Here is an 18,640-nt window from a genome sequence, read left to right on the forward strand (position 1 = left end):
AACAGACTAAGACAAATGGCATCAACCATTTATTGCGGGAGAAGCAGAGATTTAGACACGATCCCAATCAGAAGACAAAGAGAGTCACCCGTTGGCTGTGAAGGCCCAGGAAAGGCACAGGGCAGAGGGCTTGCAGCCAGCTGCAGGGAAACATGCTGGCTATGTGCTTTATCTCTGCATTTTGGGGCAGTTACTCAATGAAAAGTGGCCAGAAAAGAGGCCACTGAGCGCCCACCACAGGTTTTCCTGTGTCAGAGCAGTGCCCCACTGAGGACAACAGGGAGAGGAGATGCAATTGGAATTGTGGCAATGAAGAAAGCACTTCCCATCTTGGAAAGAGGCCCCGGGGAAGGAGAGGAGGAGGCAGGTGGGTCTGCAGCCTTCTGCTGGTACAGCCACCACCTGCCCGTCATCTGGAGGCCTTTTTGGTTGCACAGCTGCTTCCTGAAGTTTTCACATGGGGTTCCTTGAGCTCACTGCCACAGCTTCCTTTGGTCTTGATCTCCAGCCCCATAGGTCTGTAGCTGTAACTGCTCGAGGTGCCGAAGCCCACACTGAAGCCAGCCCCTCCTGGGCCCGTATTGGTGCTGCTGATGACAGCTGGGAGGGTTGAGAAGACCGGCACCCTAGTCAGCCCTACACCTGGTCAGAGACTCCCTCATAGAGCATCCCAAGTCACTCCCTTAGCGCTCTCTCTCACTTTTTAATTTTTAGTGATTTTGTGAGCACTGATCAGATGTGACTTCATTCTTCATACACTTAACCCCATGTATTCAACCTTTTCCTCGCAGTCTGTGTCAATCTGTCAATATCAGACTTTAGGCTCCTAGGCAGATAGGGTTCTGTTAGGGAGTTTTACCATGGATAGAACCAAATGCAGTTAGGCATTACACTGCTGATGCAGAAGAGGCTGCTGGGAGTATCTCTGCCTCTCAGTACACAGTACCTCCCCATCAGCCTCTCCTGGGCTTAAGTCTCAAAGAGGTTCTTTCAGTTCCATTTTCACCAGGAGCCTTTCAGGCCCCTCTCAATCCCTCTCCCTGCAATCTAGGGTCTGGCCTTAATAGGCAAATAATGTAGCTACCAAACATCATTCTTGCAGAAGATTGTTGGATTACACAGTGTTGAGTATCGTTGGATCTTCCTGTAGGCTGTACTTTTGTATTTCATATTTTTATCATGGCTTCCCATTGACTACTAGTGCCAGATCCTTCTTTCTGTCCTGAAGTCTCCCCTGAGCCCTCTCTATGATTCTAATTTCTCTTTCATGTCATGGAATTAGAGAAACTTAGACTTCTGGTAAGGTGACCAAGGGCAGAATCAAGATGGGCAGGTACTTACAGATGCTCACGGAATTTGGGTATTCACCAGACATCCTACAGAAGAAAAAGAAAAGAGACAAATCCTTCAGTAACAATCACCCCCTCTATCCAGGAAGTCACGTCTGGGTCTAGGCCTCTCCTCTCAGAATGTGACTCTCCAACCCTTCCCAGCTTTCTTTCTTTTTATATCTCAGGAGGACCCCTTGCGAAATTGAGAATCGAGATGAAAACTCTGCTTTAGGGAATCACTCTCCAACAGAGGCTTTGGGATTATTTACTGTGTGGAATAACTAAGACTCCAATCCCCTCTAGTTATACTAATGCTTTTAGTTAATTAAAAAGAATGAGCCCACATCCTCACCGAGCCCCAGGCTTTGCCAGAGTGACTTCGAAGTTGGAACACTCTTGGAAGTGTGTTCCTCTCCAACATGCACCATGAAGAGGCTGGGCATGTGCTACTTCTCAAATAATGAAGCTGTTACTACTTCCTCTCCCACTGCCTCTTCGGGATTTTTACAACTTGTCCTTCTTGCTCTCTAACTTTGGCCTTCCCTACCATTTGCTGTACGACTTTACATTAGTAGGACCTACTAACAGAACCGCACATTTTTCCTTCGGGCTTTCTACTAAAGCAGAGAGAAAACTGCCCAGACAAAAGTTACCAACCCTCACCTGCTCTCCTCGCCCTCCAGCAGCTTGCGGTAGGTGGCGATCTCTATGTCCAGCGCCAACTTGACATTCAAGAGCTCCTGGTGCTCACGCAGCATCCGAGCCAGATCCTCCTTGGCCTGCTGCAGGCCACTCTCCAGTTCTTCCAATTTGGCCCGGGCATCCTTCAGGGCACAGCCACCCCGTTGCTCAGCATCAGCAATGGCCGTCTCCAGGTTGGAGCACTGAGGGGCAAACAGATTCAGCACGTGGGTCTGCGATCCTGCTTGGACACTCTCCTCTCGTGTGACTCTCAGATACTACTGGTTGATCAAACTTTGGACACCACCAGAGGGGAATCTCATCCTTCCTGCCTCCAGGTATTATCCACCCCAGCTCAAGCCTCAGCATCTGAAGCTAGAAGTCTTCAGCCAGGGGAGAAGAGAGGAAAGGCACTGAGGAGATGGGCTGTCTGGATTTGTGGACTGGCCTTGTCCCTCCTGGTCTGAAATATCAGATGTAAGATACTAAGGACAACCCTGAATAAAAGTCTCTGGGTGGCTAGATTTAACACAGATCTGCAATGTACACATTGTCTCAGGAAATCCTGTAAATGAGGGACTGATAACGTTCCTACTAATAAAATGTTCGTCTAATGTCCAAATGTCACACTTTGAGTCATCCCTCCCAAATCCCACAGAGAATCATACTAAAAGCCAAGGACAGGATTAAAGATTCTTTTGCATAACTAACAGGTTTTACAGGTGACAAACGCCTGCTGTTAGGTAGAATCATGTCACCTGCTGGAGGACATGGCAGATGGGGCTGTGTGCCTGTGTGCACAGGAGCCCTCAGGATTTCCTAAGCCTTTTAGTCTATGTGTGTTCTGGTCACTCAGCTAAGGTTTTGATGGGATCTAAGCACCAGCCTTTTTCTCTTCTCTTTCTTCCTACGAAGTTGAATTTGCTTCACACTGAGGTAAACAGCAGCTGATCCTGATGCTAAATGGGTTTCTAGAATGTTGTCCATCTGGTACCACCTCCTCAGCTAGGCTTTTGGGTGAGTGGCTCACTGCCTCAAGGACTCTCCCAGGACCCAATTTCCTGGCCATGGAAAGCCATGTCTCATCCTCGGGACCATGGATTTCTAATTCTAATCTTTCAAAGAAGTGGCAACAAACTCTGTCACCTTAACTCAGTCAATAGTCTTCTGTTCTTTGTCACTGACCAGGATCCCTTGGGTTGCTAAAAGCATGGGTCTTATGAATGTGGTGTGAGTTAAGAAGGTATGAACTTTTGGCATTCTTTGAAACACATGAGTTCTGGGGACACCAGACACCAAGAGACTCTGATGTGAGACTGGGCTGTAAGGGGCAAGAAGGGCAGGAGAGTAACTTGGCTAAGGCCCCTTAGAAGGTGCCTTGATGGGGACTGACTGTCATAAGGGATCCCCACAGGTTCTCCACAGAGATATCTTCCCTGACTGCCACAGTATGGTTGCATTCTGACCTCAAAAAGTCACCTTCTGTTAATACCTTTCCCAACTACGTGCACACACATTTTATCAGTTAGATATCATAATTGAATGCTGAGGGCATCTTCAGCACCACATGTTTTTCTTGCATTTATACAGATCTTGACTAAATAAAAACATTGTAAGTTCTTATTTAATGCTGGTCTTTCTTCTTCCCAGAGTCATGAGACCAATACTCAGAGGAGTAATTGTGTGTGGGGGGGTGTGAGATGATAATGATGATGATGAGGGGGTGGAGGGTGAAGAGAAGAGCAAGGAAATGGGGCAAATTGGCCTGCCCCATTGAATTGAGAACATCAAGTCCTTGCACTGGCCTCCACAAACTTTAAGGAACTCATAGGTTTGCTGGCTTCTGAGCCACAGGTATGAAGGCACAGATGTGGTTCTAATCACATACTCCCGGGAGAGAAGAGCTGGGAGCAGTGCCCTCCACACAGTACCACCACGTGGACAGCCACACCCAGACAGGGTGGGAGGCTGTTTCTTCCTCATTCTGTTCTAAAACCAACCTCAGATTCTCCTTCCAACAATCACATGAAACCTGCAAATGACTGTCTTTACCTCCTCCATCAGGTCTAAATCCCACTGTCTGACTTAAAAGGTATCCACAATTTGCCTGCTCCTACCTGGTGGTATCCCGTGCTCCTGGCCACCCTTGCTGCATTGCAAACCTTCTGGTCCACGTTGGCAACCCTCCTTCTGCACATGTGCTATGTACACCCCACCTCCATCCATTGCTCCTGCTGGTTCCTTCACCTAGACACCTTCTCCCCCTCTGCCCTTATCCCAGGGTAACCCCACCACCTGCAGAAAGTTTCCTCCACGTCCTTGCTCCCCTTTAACCTCTCTGGAGTCCTACAGCACTTACGCCGTGTGCTGTGCAATGTGAACTCTCTACCCTTCCATATGCATTCTGATCCTTCCCTCCCCCAAGGACTTATAAACACCTAAGAAGGGAACTGGCCTTACTTTCTTTGCATATTCTATCTTGCTCAGGTTGGTGTCAATAAACCCCATTCACTGATTCATTGCATAGGACCCACCTGCTTCTTCACGTTCCCTATCTCCAAGTGAAGCCTCTGGATCAGCCGATTGAGCTCTGAGATCTCAGCCTTGGTGAGTTTGAGGTCATCCCCATGCTGGCCTGCTGTGATCTGTAGCTCCTGGATCTGAAGTTGGGTGACAAGACAGAAGCATGGGGCAGTTAAGAATTCACTTGCTTAGGAGTGTTCAGCACATGGGGGTGGCCACATTTGTTCATGTTATTGAAGCAGTGTAAGCACCTGTGAAGAAGGGAGAGTGAGGGAAGGAGTGGGGGGAAGGGAGAAGGAAACTCTTTTCCCCTGCAGAGAAGGGGCCTTGCCTTAGTTCAATAGGATCCTTGGGGTCTCAAATGCGGGAGCATGTTGGAGTTTGATTTTCTGTCCTTACTTTGTCAAAATTGGAAACAAGAAGCTGAGATACGTGGATTACTCACAGAAACCGTGTCAGGGTGTTATTAAGATTGTGGCTGATATGGCCTCAGGTGTTGGCAAAGGGCCATGGCAAAGGAAAGTCTAAACCCCATTTATGTCGCTACCATATGCCAAGACTGTGATTGATCTCCCTAGACCACAGGGAGGCATTTTTTCTATGAGGCCAACTCCAAACAAAGGAGATCTCACTGAGCTCAAAAACATACCTGCACCCATGTGCACATATATGCACACACAAGCACATACATGCATGCTTGATGAGCGCGTGCTAGCTGTGGTCATTGGGCTTTGGTGCACCTGGCATGCAGCTCACCTTGCACTGGTACAGGTCCTCGGCCTCAGTCTTGCTCTTCACAGCAATGTCCTCATACTGGGCTCGGACCTCATTGATGATGCTGTCCAGGTCCAGCTGCCGGTTATTGTCCATGGACAGGACGATGGATGTGTCACTGATATGAGATTGCATCTGAGCAATCTCCTGGGGCACAATTGGAGGAGAGGATCCAGTTAGGAGGTCCCTAGGACAGGATCACTTGTCCGGGTCCTCACTGGGCTGATTCCTCACTGCTCCTTTCTGTCCTTTCTCAGCATTGGAACTGCCTCACCACCAGTGACCATCAGGCATGAGAATGGCTGCCTTGAGCATCATCCCCAAGCTATAGCATTCCTCTCCACCCTGCACTCAGGACCCTCCTACCCTTCCGCATTCTCTTCCATGAAAGCCAGCAATGCCACCCTTGGTCCACAGAATCAAGTCCAAACTCTTCATGTGACACCTAAAGTCTCAAGGAAGTCACCCTCCACCTTTCTCTTCTCTAGGCCTCCACTTCCTTCCACCCCCTCACACCTTTACACATCACAGGTGTCTGAATCTTCACTTTCTCTACTCCTTCAGGCTGGAGCACCAGGCCCTTCCCAGTACCCACTGAAATCTTCCTCCTCTATCCAGGCGCCATCCCTAAGGGACGAGGCAGGGTTCATCATGTACTCCTCTGCTCTCCCAAAGCTCCTCTGAATGCTGTTTTTCCTGCCAGGCCATGGACTCCCAGAGGACAGAAAGCATTTCCTTTCCATCATGGTCTCCTCAAAGCCTAGCCCATCACTCAGCACCCAGAAGGGCCTCAGTGAATGTCAGTGCACCGGGATGAAAGGCTTCCTCCTCCCATTCCATCCAGGCCACAAGCCAGAAGCCACCTGCAAAAGGAGCAGCCACACAAGAGAGATCATCAAGGTCCTTACCCCTTCATAGAGGCACTTGAAGAATTTTATGTCATTTGTCAAGGAGTCCACTTTGGCCTGGAGCTCAACCTTGTTCATGTAGGCAGCATCTACATCCTGGGACACACATGACAATCAGACTGCGCCCAGGGGCCAGTGGCAGCTGAGACTGCCTGGCTCTCTCCACCCCCCTCACCTCTTACTTCAAGAATGGCCCAGCCCCTAAGAGCAAACTAACCCATGTGAGTGCAGTGGCCACACCAAAAGGGCAGCAGAATGCCAGGATAGTAAGCTGGCAGATGCTGGGAGCAGTGTGCATCCCAAGCAAAGGACTTGTCACCTCTGCACAGGGAACAGAGTGATCCTGAGGGTCCCTTTCCTCATCCTATAAACATCACTGCACCAGGTGGTCAGGAACCCACTAGGCTTCCTGTTTATGGGACTCTTACCTTCTTCAGCACCACGAACTCATTCTCAGCAGCAGTTCGTCTGTTAATCTCCACCTCGTACCTGTGTGGGGTGAGCAAAGAGACAACATCGCCATTGGAACAAGTGGGACAAGTCAGTCTTATAGACCCTCACTGAGCAGTGAGTGACCACCTCTGCACCAAGACCTGTGGAGGGAGGGTTGCTTACCTCTCCCCACTCCCAAGAGTATACAACCTTCCTCAAGGGGATGTGGGCAAGGGCAGGTTCAAAGGACACTGTTCCAGCTCCTAGATTCACATACAGTCTGCCCTAAAATGACTTACCTGTGAAAGCACCCTTTCACAGCTGGTCTCTCTGGAGTTACAGCAGAAAGGATCAATAGCCAATGATGCAAAAGTCCCCAGGAAGTAGACTGTTCTCACCTTTCAATCACATGTCACACCTGTTTCTTACATATATTCCTGTTCCAGACAAGGCAAGATCTTAGAAACACTGTCTGGTTGCAACCAGGGTGTTTTCCTGATAGATTATTGTGGATTTGGGAAGGTAAGATTATTGATCATTTTATTGAAAGAGTCACTTCTTCCATCCCTTACTATTATCAAAGAACATATTACAGGACATTTGTGAGAACAAAGAAGTTGAGCACTGAAAAGAAATAATGGTAAATGGATAAGAAAAAGTATTCAGTCTTAGAAGATGAAGCAGTATTCCATCTTAAAAGAAAAGAAAGTCTATCATATGACACCACGTGGATGAACCTTTAGGTGAGTAAGCCAGTCACAAAAAAGGCAAATACATGATTCCACTTATGTGAAGTTCTGGTTTTGTTTGTTTGCTTGCTTGTGACAAGATTTCACTATGTATCCCAGACTGGCCTAGAACTTGTGACTCTCCTGCCTTGAGTGCTAGGATTACTGCAGTGAGTGTACCACCACACCATCCTGAGGTTCTTCAAGTAATCAAAATCATAGAGACACAAAGTAGAATGGCTCAGCTGGAGTAGGGATGCAAGGAGTTATTGTTGAATGGGTAGAGAGTGTCAGTTCCGCAAGATAAAAATAGTCTATGGAGGTGGCTGGTGGCAATGGTTGTACCACTTCACTGTATGTTCAAAAATGGTTAAGCTGGTAAATTTAACTACAATGAAACTTTTTACCACAATAAAAAATATTGATGCTGTGTGTGGTGGCTCATGCCTGTAATCCTAGCTTCTCAGGAGATGAAGATTCCAGGCCAGGCCCGGCAAAAAGTTCTCAAGACCCCATCTCGACCAATGACTGGGCACACTGACGTGCCTATCATCCCAGTTACCCAAGGAAGCACAAATAGGAGGATCACTGTCCAGGTTGGCCTGAGCATAAAATGACAAAACTCTAGCTCAAAAATAATCAACACAAAAAGGACTGGAGGTGTGGCTCAAGTGGTAGTGTGCCTGAGTTAAACTCCCAGTACTGCAAAAAAAAAGGTAGAAAATAGCTCTTTTTTTCCCATATACTTAAACACAAGCAATACATTGTAGCTTTTAGCTCACCCCTAAGGTGACTACTGGCAGCCCCTCCTCCCTGCAAAAGTATTGCTAAATGGCTGAAGCAAAATCTACATAGATTAGTGATGTCAGTTACTTAGAATGTAAGTTTTACAGCATTGATGTGTTGATTGTATTTATGTCATTTTCATCTTGAATGCTTTCAATAATCTAGTAAGATGTATTCCTTAGTTTATTGCTGAGTGATTTATAATAGCAAATGTAATATTTACATTTTTATACAAATTTAAATATGAAGTTAGACTTTTTTTGGAAAAAAGCAACTCTTATTTCTCTGGTTTGACAATGAAAATGGACTTTTCCAATGAAACTAGATGGCAGATACCTTCTATAACCTGAATGAGCTAAATCCATAGTCAGCTTCAAAAATGTGTGCATGTGGGATGTGTGCACATATATAAAAACACGAGATAAAATCGGATCTTTTAAAATAAAGAATTAACAGGAGCGTACGGACCACTAACAATGTGTTCCCTTCAGAGTTCTTTGTGACCTTCTGAGTCAGAAACAGGTTCTATCAGCAGTGATCACTTGATCAGTTTTAGTAAAGCTATACAGAAAAATAATTTGGAAGGTAAATGACCTTGTTGACTAGGAAAACAATCCTTTTTACAATTCAGGTAGTTTTCAACTTTTGCCTAAATTATAAACTGCCAGATTGGTAAGGATGAGTCATTATGTGATTTTGACATTCATCTAAAAAGTACACGTTGAGCGTGGGATACTTTATAAGCACCTGGGGTAAGTGAGTCCAACAAACAGCTATCCCTGCCCTATGAAGCAGAGAGAGAGACAAACTATAAATATAATAAATGGGCCAATTATATATGTAATGTGTGTGTTGGGTAATGATTAGTGCCATGGAAGAAAGAAAACCTGGAAAAAACTTCATGCAGAGAACTGAATAACACTGCTGTCACACAACTCCCTCCGTTAAAATCCACCCATCTGAATAAAGTTCCCATTCATTTGAATAAAGGTAATAAAGAACGTACCTAAGATTGAGAAAATACAGGATTTGAATCCTATTTCATTCTAGCAAGAATCAGTATTCATACATGAACACCTAAGTCAGTTGGGAGAAAATCGGCCCCATCTAACTCTTTAAGAAATATATTTCCTTATTTTTTTGTATTTTTTGTGTTTAATATTTATTTAACAAAATTAGTAATGGATTTTGTTTGATAACTCAACCCCCCAATAAATCTCCAAACACTTAAAAGTTTATGAGCACCAAAAGTAAACTTTCTGAAATTTCAAGTTACATGCATATTTTGCAGTGTCAATAAAAGACTTAAAGGTGGAGTCTTTACCCCCATTTCCTGTGTGGGAAGCAAGATATGTTTCTCCCTTTTTGTTTCCCCATTTTTCCCTACTTTATCTTGTTATACTAAAATAAATCCTTCACAAAAACTAAGCTAAAACTTTAAATAATAATAACAATAATAATAAGGCTGGGTGCCAGTGGCTCAGACCTGTAATCCTTGCTACTCAGGAGGCTGAGATAGCGTGGAAGGGATCACGGTTTGAGGCCAGGCTGAACAAATAGTTCCCAAGACCCCATCACCAAAAATAACCAGAACAACGTGGACTGGAGGTGTGGCCCAAGCGGTAGAGTGGAAAAAAAATCCTAAAGGCGTAAAAATATGTTACATTGTCATAAAATTACAGAGGAAAGGTGACATGAAAATTGGAGTTCAAATGGGAAAGGATCAAGGTAAAGTTTACAGCGTTTTAAAGGAGAGCTTGTTTATTAACTTTTCAGAGGCAGGATGGTGGGTATTAAGCTGCCATGGCACCTGCGTTTAAAGGATGATGTAGCCAGCATAATTTAAAATAGCAATATACATGATATGCTTGAAATTATACCCTTTGCAACTATTTAAATTTGTGATAGAAAATTCTTAGATGTCAATTTTTAAAAAGTGTGAGGATTTTTTTAGTTATTTTAGAATTTCTATGAGAAAAAAACAGAGTATACAGTGAAGATGCCTGACACACACTCCAACTCACACAGTCACACACTCACACACTCACCCTCACACTCCCACACTCTCACACACCCTCTCACACACTCACACTCACACACTGCCTGTCTTCTAGAAACTCACAGTTTAATGGGAAGATAAATGCACTGAAAAGCTAATTCAAGTATAATTTATGATTAGAATCCCTTATGAAATGTCTTAAGAAAGGCACAAAAAGAAAACTGACAAAAGAATACATAGACTGATGAGATTAGTAATAAAATTATTTTAAAATAATCATAATTAGTGCAAGTAATATTTTACCCCTACATGCTAAACTTTTCATTATTTTCACAATAGCCCTATTCTATTATTCTATGAAGTCTATTCTATTATTATCCCAATTTTACAAGTGAGGCAAAAGTTATTAAAAAATTAAAATATTCAGCCAAGGTCAAAATGATAGTTCATAATGAAGGTAGAATTCAAACCCCAGATTTCGAAGATCAGGTGAACATTGCCTCACATGTGTGTTGCACCTTGATTCTCTTAAGAGCTGTCGATACATGTCTGTCTGGCATTTTTGTCTCAACAGCTCTTTAGGTAGTGAGGAGGGTATCAGCATTTGATTTTTGTAAATATTAATACTGAAGTCCACCGTGGTCCACCGTGGATCAAGGGGTTCATCTATGGTTGCTCAGTGAGTGAGTGGTAGTTCTGGAACTCAGGACCTTGACTCATTGAAAGGCCCAGAGACAGCACAGCCCCTGGGCGACTCTGCTCTGGATTTCCAGACTGCGCCTGGCAGCCCCTCTTCTTTCCAAACCCTGCTGAGAGCTCCACTTGGGCTCCAATTCCTGTCTTGGGTTCACACCATGCTCATTTCCAGCATCTGAGAGTGTTCTTTAAGCCTGTCCCCACCATCTGTGTGCTCTCTGAGGACAGAGACTACTCAATTGCATAGAGACCCTGAAGGGTTCCGGTCAGGGGTCTCCTTTAGGGGAACTTCAGAGCAGGGATGGACAGGCAGGCTGAACATGGAGCCAGAGAAAGAACTCAGCTCCATCTCCACCCCCTGCAACTGTGTAAGAAGTCGCCTATCCCTAGAAACCCTGGGACAAATTTCCAAAATACCAGGTTCACTAAGCCTAGATTCATTTATTCTCTCATCATTGGCTCAGTTCAGAGGGAGACCCAACCTCTTCTGCCAAACACATGCCCAATTATTCTCTTTAAAAGTGCGATTTAGCAGCACAGATACACTTCAACGTGAAACAAGTTTTAAATTTTTGCTTTTGCTTTAAAATTTGTTCTAGGATTAGTGGAATTACAAAAGCACTTGGGTCATCTGTCAAGTTTGAGTCAGTTCTTTTGCTCTCATTCTTCCATTTCCAATGCTAGAAATTGAACACACATTTGAAGCACCAATCTGGATAGAATGGTCTGGGATTTGTGTTCCGAAATCCTTTTCTGTCTGGATGTCTTTCCCTCCCCTGTGGGACAGGAAATAGCAATGCTTTCAGCAAAGGATCTAAGGAAGATGCTGGCTCAAAACCAAAACGTCACCTCCAGCGGCACTTTCTCTGCCTCTCACTCACCTCTTCTTGCAGTCCTCCACCACATCCCGCATGTTCCTCAGGTCTGAGTCCAGCCTCACCCTGTCCCCAGACAGGGTCTCCAGTTGCTTTCGCAGGCTGCTGATGTAGCTCTCATGAATGGACTCCAGGTTCTTCCTGCAGTTGTTGAGGTCCAGCTGCTGCAGCAACTCCCACTTAGTCTCCAGCACCTGGTTCTGCTGCTCCAGGAACCGCACCTAGAACCCAAAGGTAGTCATGGCCCAGAGTCTCCATGTTTTTGCCTCCCGAGGATGGGATGGGCAGCATACAACAGGTCCCTGCCCACCCATGTTTATTGCAATGCTATTCATGATAACCAAGCTATGGAATCAGCCTAGGTGCCCACCAACTGATGAATGAATAAAAAAAATGTGGTATACATACACTATAGAGTTTTATTCAGCCATAGGAAGAGTGAAATTATGTCATTTGTAAGAAAATGGATGGAGGTCATCGTGTTAAGCAAATTAAGCCAGATTCAGAAAGACAAATATCACATGTTTTCTTTCACATGAGGAATCTAGATTAAAAGAAAGAAGACATGAAAGTAGAAGGGGACTATTTGGGAAGAGGAAGAAGACAGTGGGAAGAGAGGGGGAACAAGACAGGATAATAGGGGATGAGTATGATCAAAGTACATTACGTAAATGTATGAAAATGTCATAATGAAACCTATTATTTTGTATAATTTTTTAAAAGCTAATAAAAAAAAAGAGTGGTATAGGAAAGGTAAAGCTCATTAGAGAATGGATTCGGTCAGGGGGGCATGCACGTCTGTATCTCCAAGACAAGAAATAAGACATAGTCTAAAAGAAATCGGGAGCCAGGCTTAAGCAATGGTATCACCTGCCTCTGCCTGGTGAGTGTTCATGTCACTGGGGTAGCTTCTCTTGCTATGAATGCTGGGAAGCAGGGAGCAGGGGGGAAACGGGAACTGGGAAGGGTGCCGGAAAGTCACTCTGGTGGTTAGGATGCTCTTTCTCTTGTGGAACCTGTGTTGCTCCTGGTCAATTAGATTCTTTGTTGTTCAAAGCAGGTTCTCACATCCTTACATGGCTCCTTTCATTCCTGAACATCTGCTACTCACCCTGCATCCTCTCCTCACCTATCTTTAAGCTCGGGGGATGGAAGGAAACATGAGAGTGACCCTGTCCTCTGGAATTGAGGCTATGTTTCTCCCAGTCAGCCTCTGAGTGGACTGTTCTATCAACTTAGGCTCCTTAAGTCTTAGTTCTTCATCTGCAAGGCAGAATAATAACAGAACCAGGGGTTGTACACTAATAAACGTCATTGGGACAGCACCAGATGCCAAGTAATGTCTCCATCACTGTCAGCTATTAGCCTTATTATGTCCCCTTATCACTTTTCATGGTTCAAATGTGCTACCCCAGTGGAGATAAGAGAAGCCCATTCTTCATTCCTTCCAGATCTTCCAGAGACACTTTCCCTCATTTCTGAGCACACACAAACATGCAACACACACATACATGTGCCTTGACATACCTTCCTTCCAATGTCCCTGCAGCCCGACCCTTCAACTTTCTGGCCCTTTTCTCTCCCCTCCTGGAAACCTGTCTGACTTACAGCTACCTTTCAGTTCCTTCTACATTTGCCAATTCCTGTGACATTCCCTTGCCTATGTTACTTTAGTGCCCCTATTCTAGATCTGTGTCTCTACCTCCTTTTCTGATTCTGAGAGCCCTCAAAGGACCTATTCCATAGTTCTTCTACCTCTGGGCCATCCCCTCCCTTTCCAAGGTCTTACCCTACAAGGAAGGATGAGGCTCCCCTTCCTTGGGAGAGTGTGCCAGGCACTGTTTTAAGCACTATAAACACCCCAGCTAGTCTTGGTTACAACTCACTGGGGTAAGATCCAATATTGTGCACATTTTACAAATGAAGAAAGGATCAGATAAGTGTGCACTCGCCCCAGTTCCCACGTGCTCATCAGTGGCAGAGCCAGTACCCTCTATACTGAAGCAGGAAGATGCTCCAGGACCCACCTTGTCGATGAAGGAGGCAAACTTGTTGTTCAGAGCCTTGATTTGCTCCCGCTCCTGGGCGCGCACCTTCTGGATCTCAGGGTCCAGCTCCACGTTGAGCGGGGTCAGGAGGCTCTTGTTGACGACGACCTGAGGGATGCCCCCGGGCGGGCACACGGACGGACACGTGGGCCCCACTCCTGCGCTTCCAAAGACCGTGCCCACGAAGCCACCTGGGCGACCACCGCCCATGCCCCCCTGGCCCAGCGAGTAGCCTCCGCCCCGTCCGGTCGCAGCGCTAAGCGCCAGGCGCCGGCTGGTCCCCAAGCTAAAGAGGCTCCGGCTGCCAAATGTGGCTGTGCCCTTGACCCCGGCCCTGAAAGAGGCGCGACTGCTGCCGAGCCGGCCCGAGATAACCGCGGAGCAGCCACTGAAGCCCAGGCGCTCCCCGCCGGAGTAGAGGGTCAACTGGCGGCTCATGGCTGGCGAGGACCCGCAGGGCCTGGGCGGTGCAGTGTGGACCGGGCGGGCAGCCAGAGGCGCAGAGCTGCACTCCTGGCCCAGCTCGCCCCTTAAATAGGAGCAGGCCAGCAGGCTGGAGTCAGCCTAATTTGTATGTTGGGAACACCTTGTATGTCACTTGGGGCCTCTTGGGTTCTTCATTTAGGAAATTACCATGGCTCTCCAAGATTTTTGTCTCTTGCACTTGAACCCTCCATGAATCCCTATAAAATGGCCCAGAACCCTGCATTTCCATTGCTCATCTCCTGCATTATAATAATTTGGCTGCCTTATCTCCACGTGCTTCCCTCCAATTACTAGGTTATCACTGCTAAGATCTTCAGTGGAAAATTCCAGTGGGTCTGGCCTGAGAGGGGAGGTGCCTAGAGCTGATGTCCAAGCTGCTTCTGCTTCAAGAGCTTTCTATACCACTGACAATGTGGATTAACCCTTTTTTCCTCTGCTCCCTCAGTTTTCAGCACAGGCCCAAGCACCAAGGACATTCAGGATGTTTGTGAAATAGACCAGTCAGTGCTTAGGATGGGCTCCTTGGTGTGCCCTCAATTACTCCCTGGAGCCTGGGCTCCCCTGGTGCTCCTCCTGGGATGACCAGATGGTGCCCTGGGGGCAACTGACACAGCTTCCACTGAGCCAATATCAGGGCCTATTAACAGCCAAGCTGTTTATCCACATTGTACAGTGTGGTGGGGGCATCGGGTGAGTGGTAGAGATGGCGCCAGACACAGATGGACAGATAGAGGAGCCTGGGGTGTCCCGAGTGGGAAAGAGAGCAGACGCTCTGCACTGACAAAGGAGAGGCTGGAACCCAAGTAGGCCCTTTAAGAAGCTCCAGGTTATGGTTTTCTTTATTTCACCAGATTTTCCCTCTGCCTCATAATTTTAGCCAGGTTTTTCCCCCACAAACTTAAGTAAAAGTTTATCAATTCCTGCCATTGAGAACAAAGAAGCAAGAAAAAAAAATTGAACTGAAAGAGAATCCTTCCATAGCTTTGACTTACAAAGGAAGTCTTTGAAGTTCACCTGTTTTTTAGAAACTTTTGAAGAAACTGAGACACCCATACCTCTGAGACCAGGGCTGTTTTGCCCAGGGATAGGTAACAAGTAAAATGGCCTTTTCTTATCATCCCATGAAGGCTCCACTGCCTGGATGAGTCAGAAGCTCCTCAACCCCTGCCATCACCTTTATTACAGATGATGTAGAGACAGCAGTGACACATGGATGAGTCTGATGTGTGGGATGTGAGCAGATCAAAGGTGAATGAGGTCTGGGAGGAGGGGTTCTCATGGCACCCGCCTCTGACAGCAGCTTACTGTGTCACCTCAGGCTCTGGTTAAAGCAACCCCAGAGGTTGGTAGTCTAAGCTAGGAACATCACCTTTTGGAACCAGGGATCTACAACAAAAAATAAGTGACACCATTCCAAGCTGGGGCTTGCAGGCGTGCTGACTAAAATGGTTTCTTTTGCCCTGAAACACTGCTTCTTAGGAAGTTAGTAGCTATCACATGAAAAAAAGAGTAAGGATGGATTCTGTGCTGAGTTAAAAAAAAAAAGTTAAGCAGTTGTCTTACTGCAGGGCTTTCTAGATGCATTAATATCGTTAACACTAGAGGATTTTTAGGGAAGTGAAATTACTGTGTATGACATTGTAATAGTGTAGACATGTCATTATACATCTGTCCAAACCCACAGAAAGTCCAACACCAGAGTGAACCCTAATGTAAACTATGGACTCCAGTGACAATGATGTCCATTCATCAGCTGTAACGAATGTACCTGTTTGGTAGAGATGTTGGTAATGGGAGGGGCAGGAGCACATGGGAAATCTCTGTACCCGCCTCTCAGTTTTACTTTTAAAAGGAGAACCTTAAAGTTCTCCTTTTAAAAATGTCAATCTAGTGAGTAAATAAATAAATGGATCACACTAAATTATGTTAACAACAATAACTGTTTTCTGTTGTCCAAAAGGTGATGAAAACACAATCTTTTCAACATACAGTGAGTGAGAAGTAAGGTTATGAATGATAGGGTTTTTTCTATTTTTTAATATTTGTGATTTTTCTAATATGTCCATAAGATGTTTTTATAAATTAAATAAAACCAGAGTGTAAAGAGAAGAAAAGCTGAATCTAATATCAGAATTAAAGTACTCCTCTTGTAAAAAAAAAAATCAGCATTTTTAAAACAATTTTTAAATGATAGATCCCTCTCTTTGGTCAAATATCTTATGGGAACCAGAGGTTTAAGAAATACACTTTCAGAAACACTAAACAAGTTATCACCACTAAAGAGACTTAGATTTCCCAAATCCAAACAGACTTAGAGTAATTCCTATAAACTTGGAGATCTAAATATTAAAAATGCAACCTGATCCAGTTGATAGCAATATGGCCAGGGTTATATCGTCAAAGCCAAAGAGAGGAAGTTTGCAGGGACTCAGCTAGTGTGCCCAACATCCCCTACCACTGGCCAAAGGCAAAAGGGCTTTCAGCCTTGGCATTGGTGTCTAGACTGGGGAAGTTTAGGCCAGACTGCCAGAGCATGCCAAATACCCTCAGCTCTCATCCCCAGCCTTCTCTGGAGTCCCACTGGGGTTTGGGGACATGTGACTAGTGTTGGCCATTGAAAAGTGAGCGGCATTGAAGTCCATCACATACAGGGTGATGAGGCAGTTAGCAGTCCAGGTGCCTCTTCCATCTCCCTCTCCTCCTGTCTCAGGTGACCTTGGAGGTCACATGTTCCATGTGACAGAGCATAAGTCCCCAGGAGACCCACTGGGAAGACAGCTGCTCTAATCTGCCCTGGACTGTGAGTTAAAAATTAGGCTCTGCTGAATTAAGATGCTCAGATTCCAGGATTTGTCCACTGAGGCAGTCAGGGTTAATTATCTACATCCAAGCATAGAAGTTGGATGACAGAAATATCTCTTAACAGCCAATTCTCTTTATTGAAGCTCACATTCTGATCTCTATGAGACCTTCTCTGCTTCCCTTTTTACTTGGTCATCTTTTTCTTTTTTCTTGGAGGTACTGGGCTTTGAACTCAGGGACTTGCACTTGCTAGAAAGCACCCACCAATTGGGCCACTCCCACAACCTTTTTTTGCTCTAGTTATTTTTGGATAGGGTGTCACATTTTTGCCTGGGACTAACCTCAGGCCATGATCCACCTGCCTACAGCCTCTGCATACCTGGGACCATAAGAGTGTGCCACCACACACAGCTTATTGTATGATATGAGGTCTCACTAAGTTTTTGCTCAGGCCACCCTTGAATCATGATCCTCTGGATCGCCACTTCCCAAGTACTGGAATTACAGGCAGAAGCCGCCATACCTGACCTGACTTGAGTTTCTTAAAAGAGCAATCTATGCCTCGTAATGCAAAGAATAACCATTTCTAGAACACTTACTAAATACCAGCACTGTCCTAAATAATTCTCAAACATTGTTTCATTAAATCTCATTGTCATGACAACTTTATAGGATAACTACTATTATAACCCCTTTTACAGATGAGGAAAGTGAGACCTATGGAACAGAAGTATCCTGCCTAAGTCACAATCAGGGACAGAGTCCTCCTGACTCAAGGTCCATCTGAAGGCAAAGGTGCCAATTCTCCCTCACACTTTGAAGCATAAAATCTCAGCAGCTGCTGCCCCAGTTCCAGGAGCCACCACACCTCTCACCAGCTGCTTCACCTCCCCAGCCTCACTCTTCATACACCAGCAATGGTAACCAATTTTACCATATGAGCACATCTGGCTCTAAAGTCCACTTCTTCCTCTGGTCCACCTCAAAGCTCCTACCCACATTCTGAAATCTCTGCACACATTGTTCCACTGAGAGCCTCCCCAGCCCTCCCCGAGGCTCCTCCCTCTCCTTTGGGATGGATGCCTCTGGATCTTCTCTGCTTGCTGTTTCCACACCACGTTGTGTTACCTTTTTTATGGTCATGTCTCCCTAAGAGGCATGGAGCAGGTTTCTCCATCCCTGGATCCCCAGTACTGACACACACCAGGCACATAAGAGATACTATTTAGTTATTCAACTGACCTTCCTCGCTGGCCCCAAGTGTTTATTCCTGAGACTAGATATTCTGCCCGCCTGTTCTCTTTTGGGAAATAAACAAACTGGCATTATTGCTTACAAGATAATCTTTAAAGTTTGAATTTTGTAGGTTGCTTTACCAGCAGCTATTCAGCACCTTCAGTGAGCAAATTAAGTCAAGTTTTTTTTTTTACCAAAAATTTAGAGAACAAGCTTCTATTTCCACTAACATTTATTAAGCATCAATTTTCTGCCAGGAACTGTACAAGACCTCCCTGTGTTGTCTCCTTTCAGCCTAACGACATTCTGGGGACATAATTCTGCCTAGTTTATAG

The 18,640-nt window shown here is 45.5% G+C and overlaps 1 protein-coding gene across 1 annotated transcript; it reads right to left on the reverse strand.

The window, feature by feature from the left end:
- Positions 1–14,299, reverse strand: Krt72 (keratin 72). The gene is made up of 9 exons (XM_020160202.2): positions 13,761–14,299; positions 11,740–11,954; positions 6,646–6,706; positions 6,218–6,313; positions 5,292–5,456; positions 4,547–4,672; positions 1,995–2,215; positions 1,342–1,376; positions 1–600 (listed from the first exon to the last, which is right to left on the reverse strand). Exons 1-9 carry the CDS (start codon positions 14,217–14,219, stop codon positions 410–412), a joined length of 1,569 nt encoding a protein of 522 aa, XP_020015791.2. The 5' UTR covers positions 14,220–14,299; the 3' UTR covers positions 1–409.
- Positions 14,300–18,640: the final 4,341 nt, after the last annotated feature.

The sequence above is a fragment of the Castor canadensis genome, chromosome 8 (assembly GCF_047511655.1).
Source record: "Castor canadensis chromosome 8, mCasCan1.hap1v2, whole genome shotgun sequence".
NCBI classification, from domain to species: domain Eukaryota; kingdom Metazoa; phylum Chordata; class Mammalia; order Rodentia; family Castoridae; genus Castor; species Castor canadensis.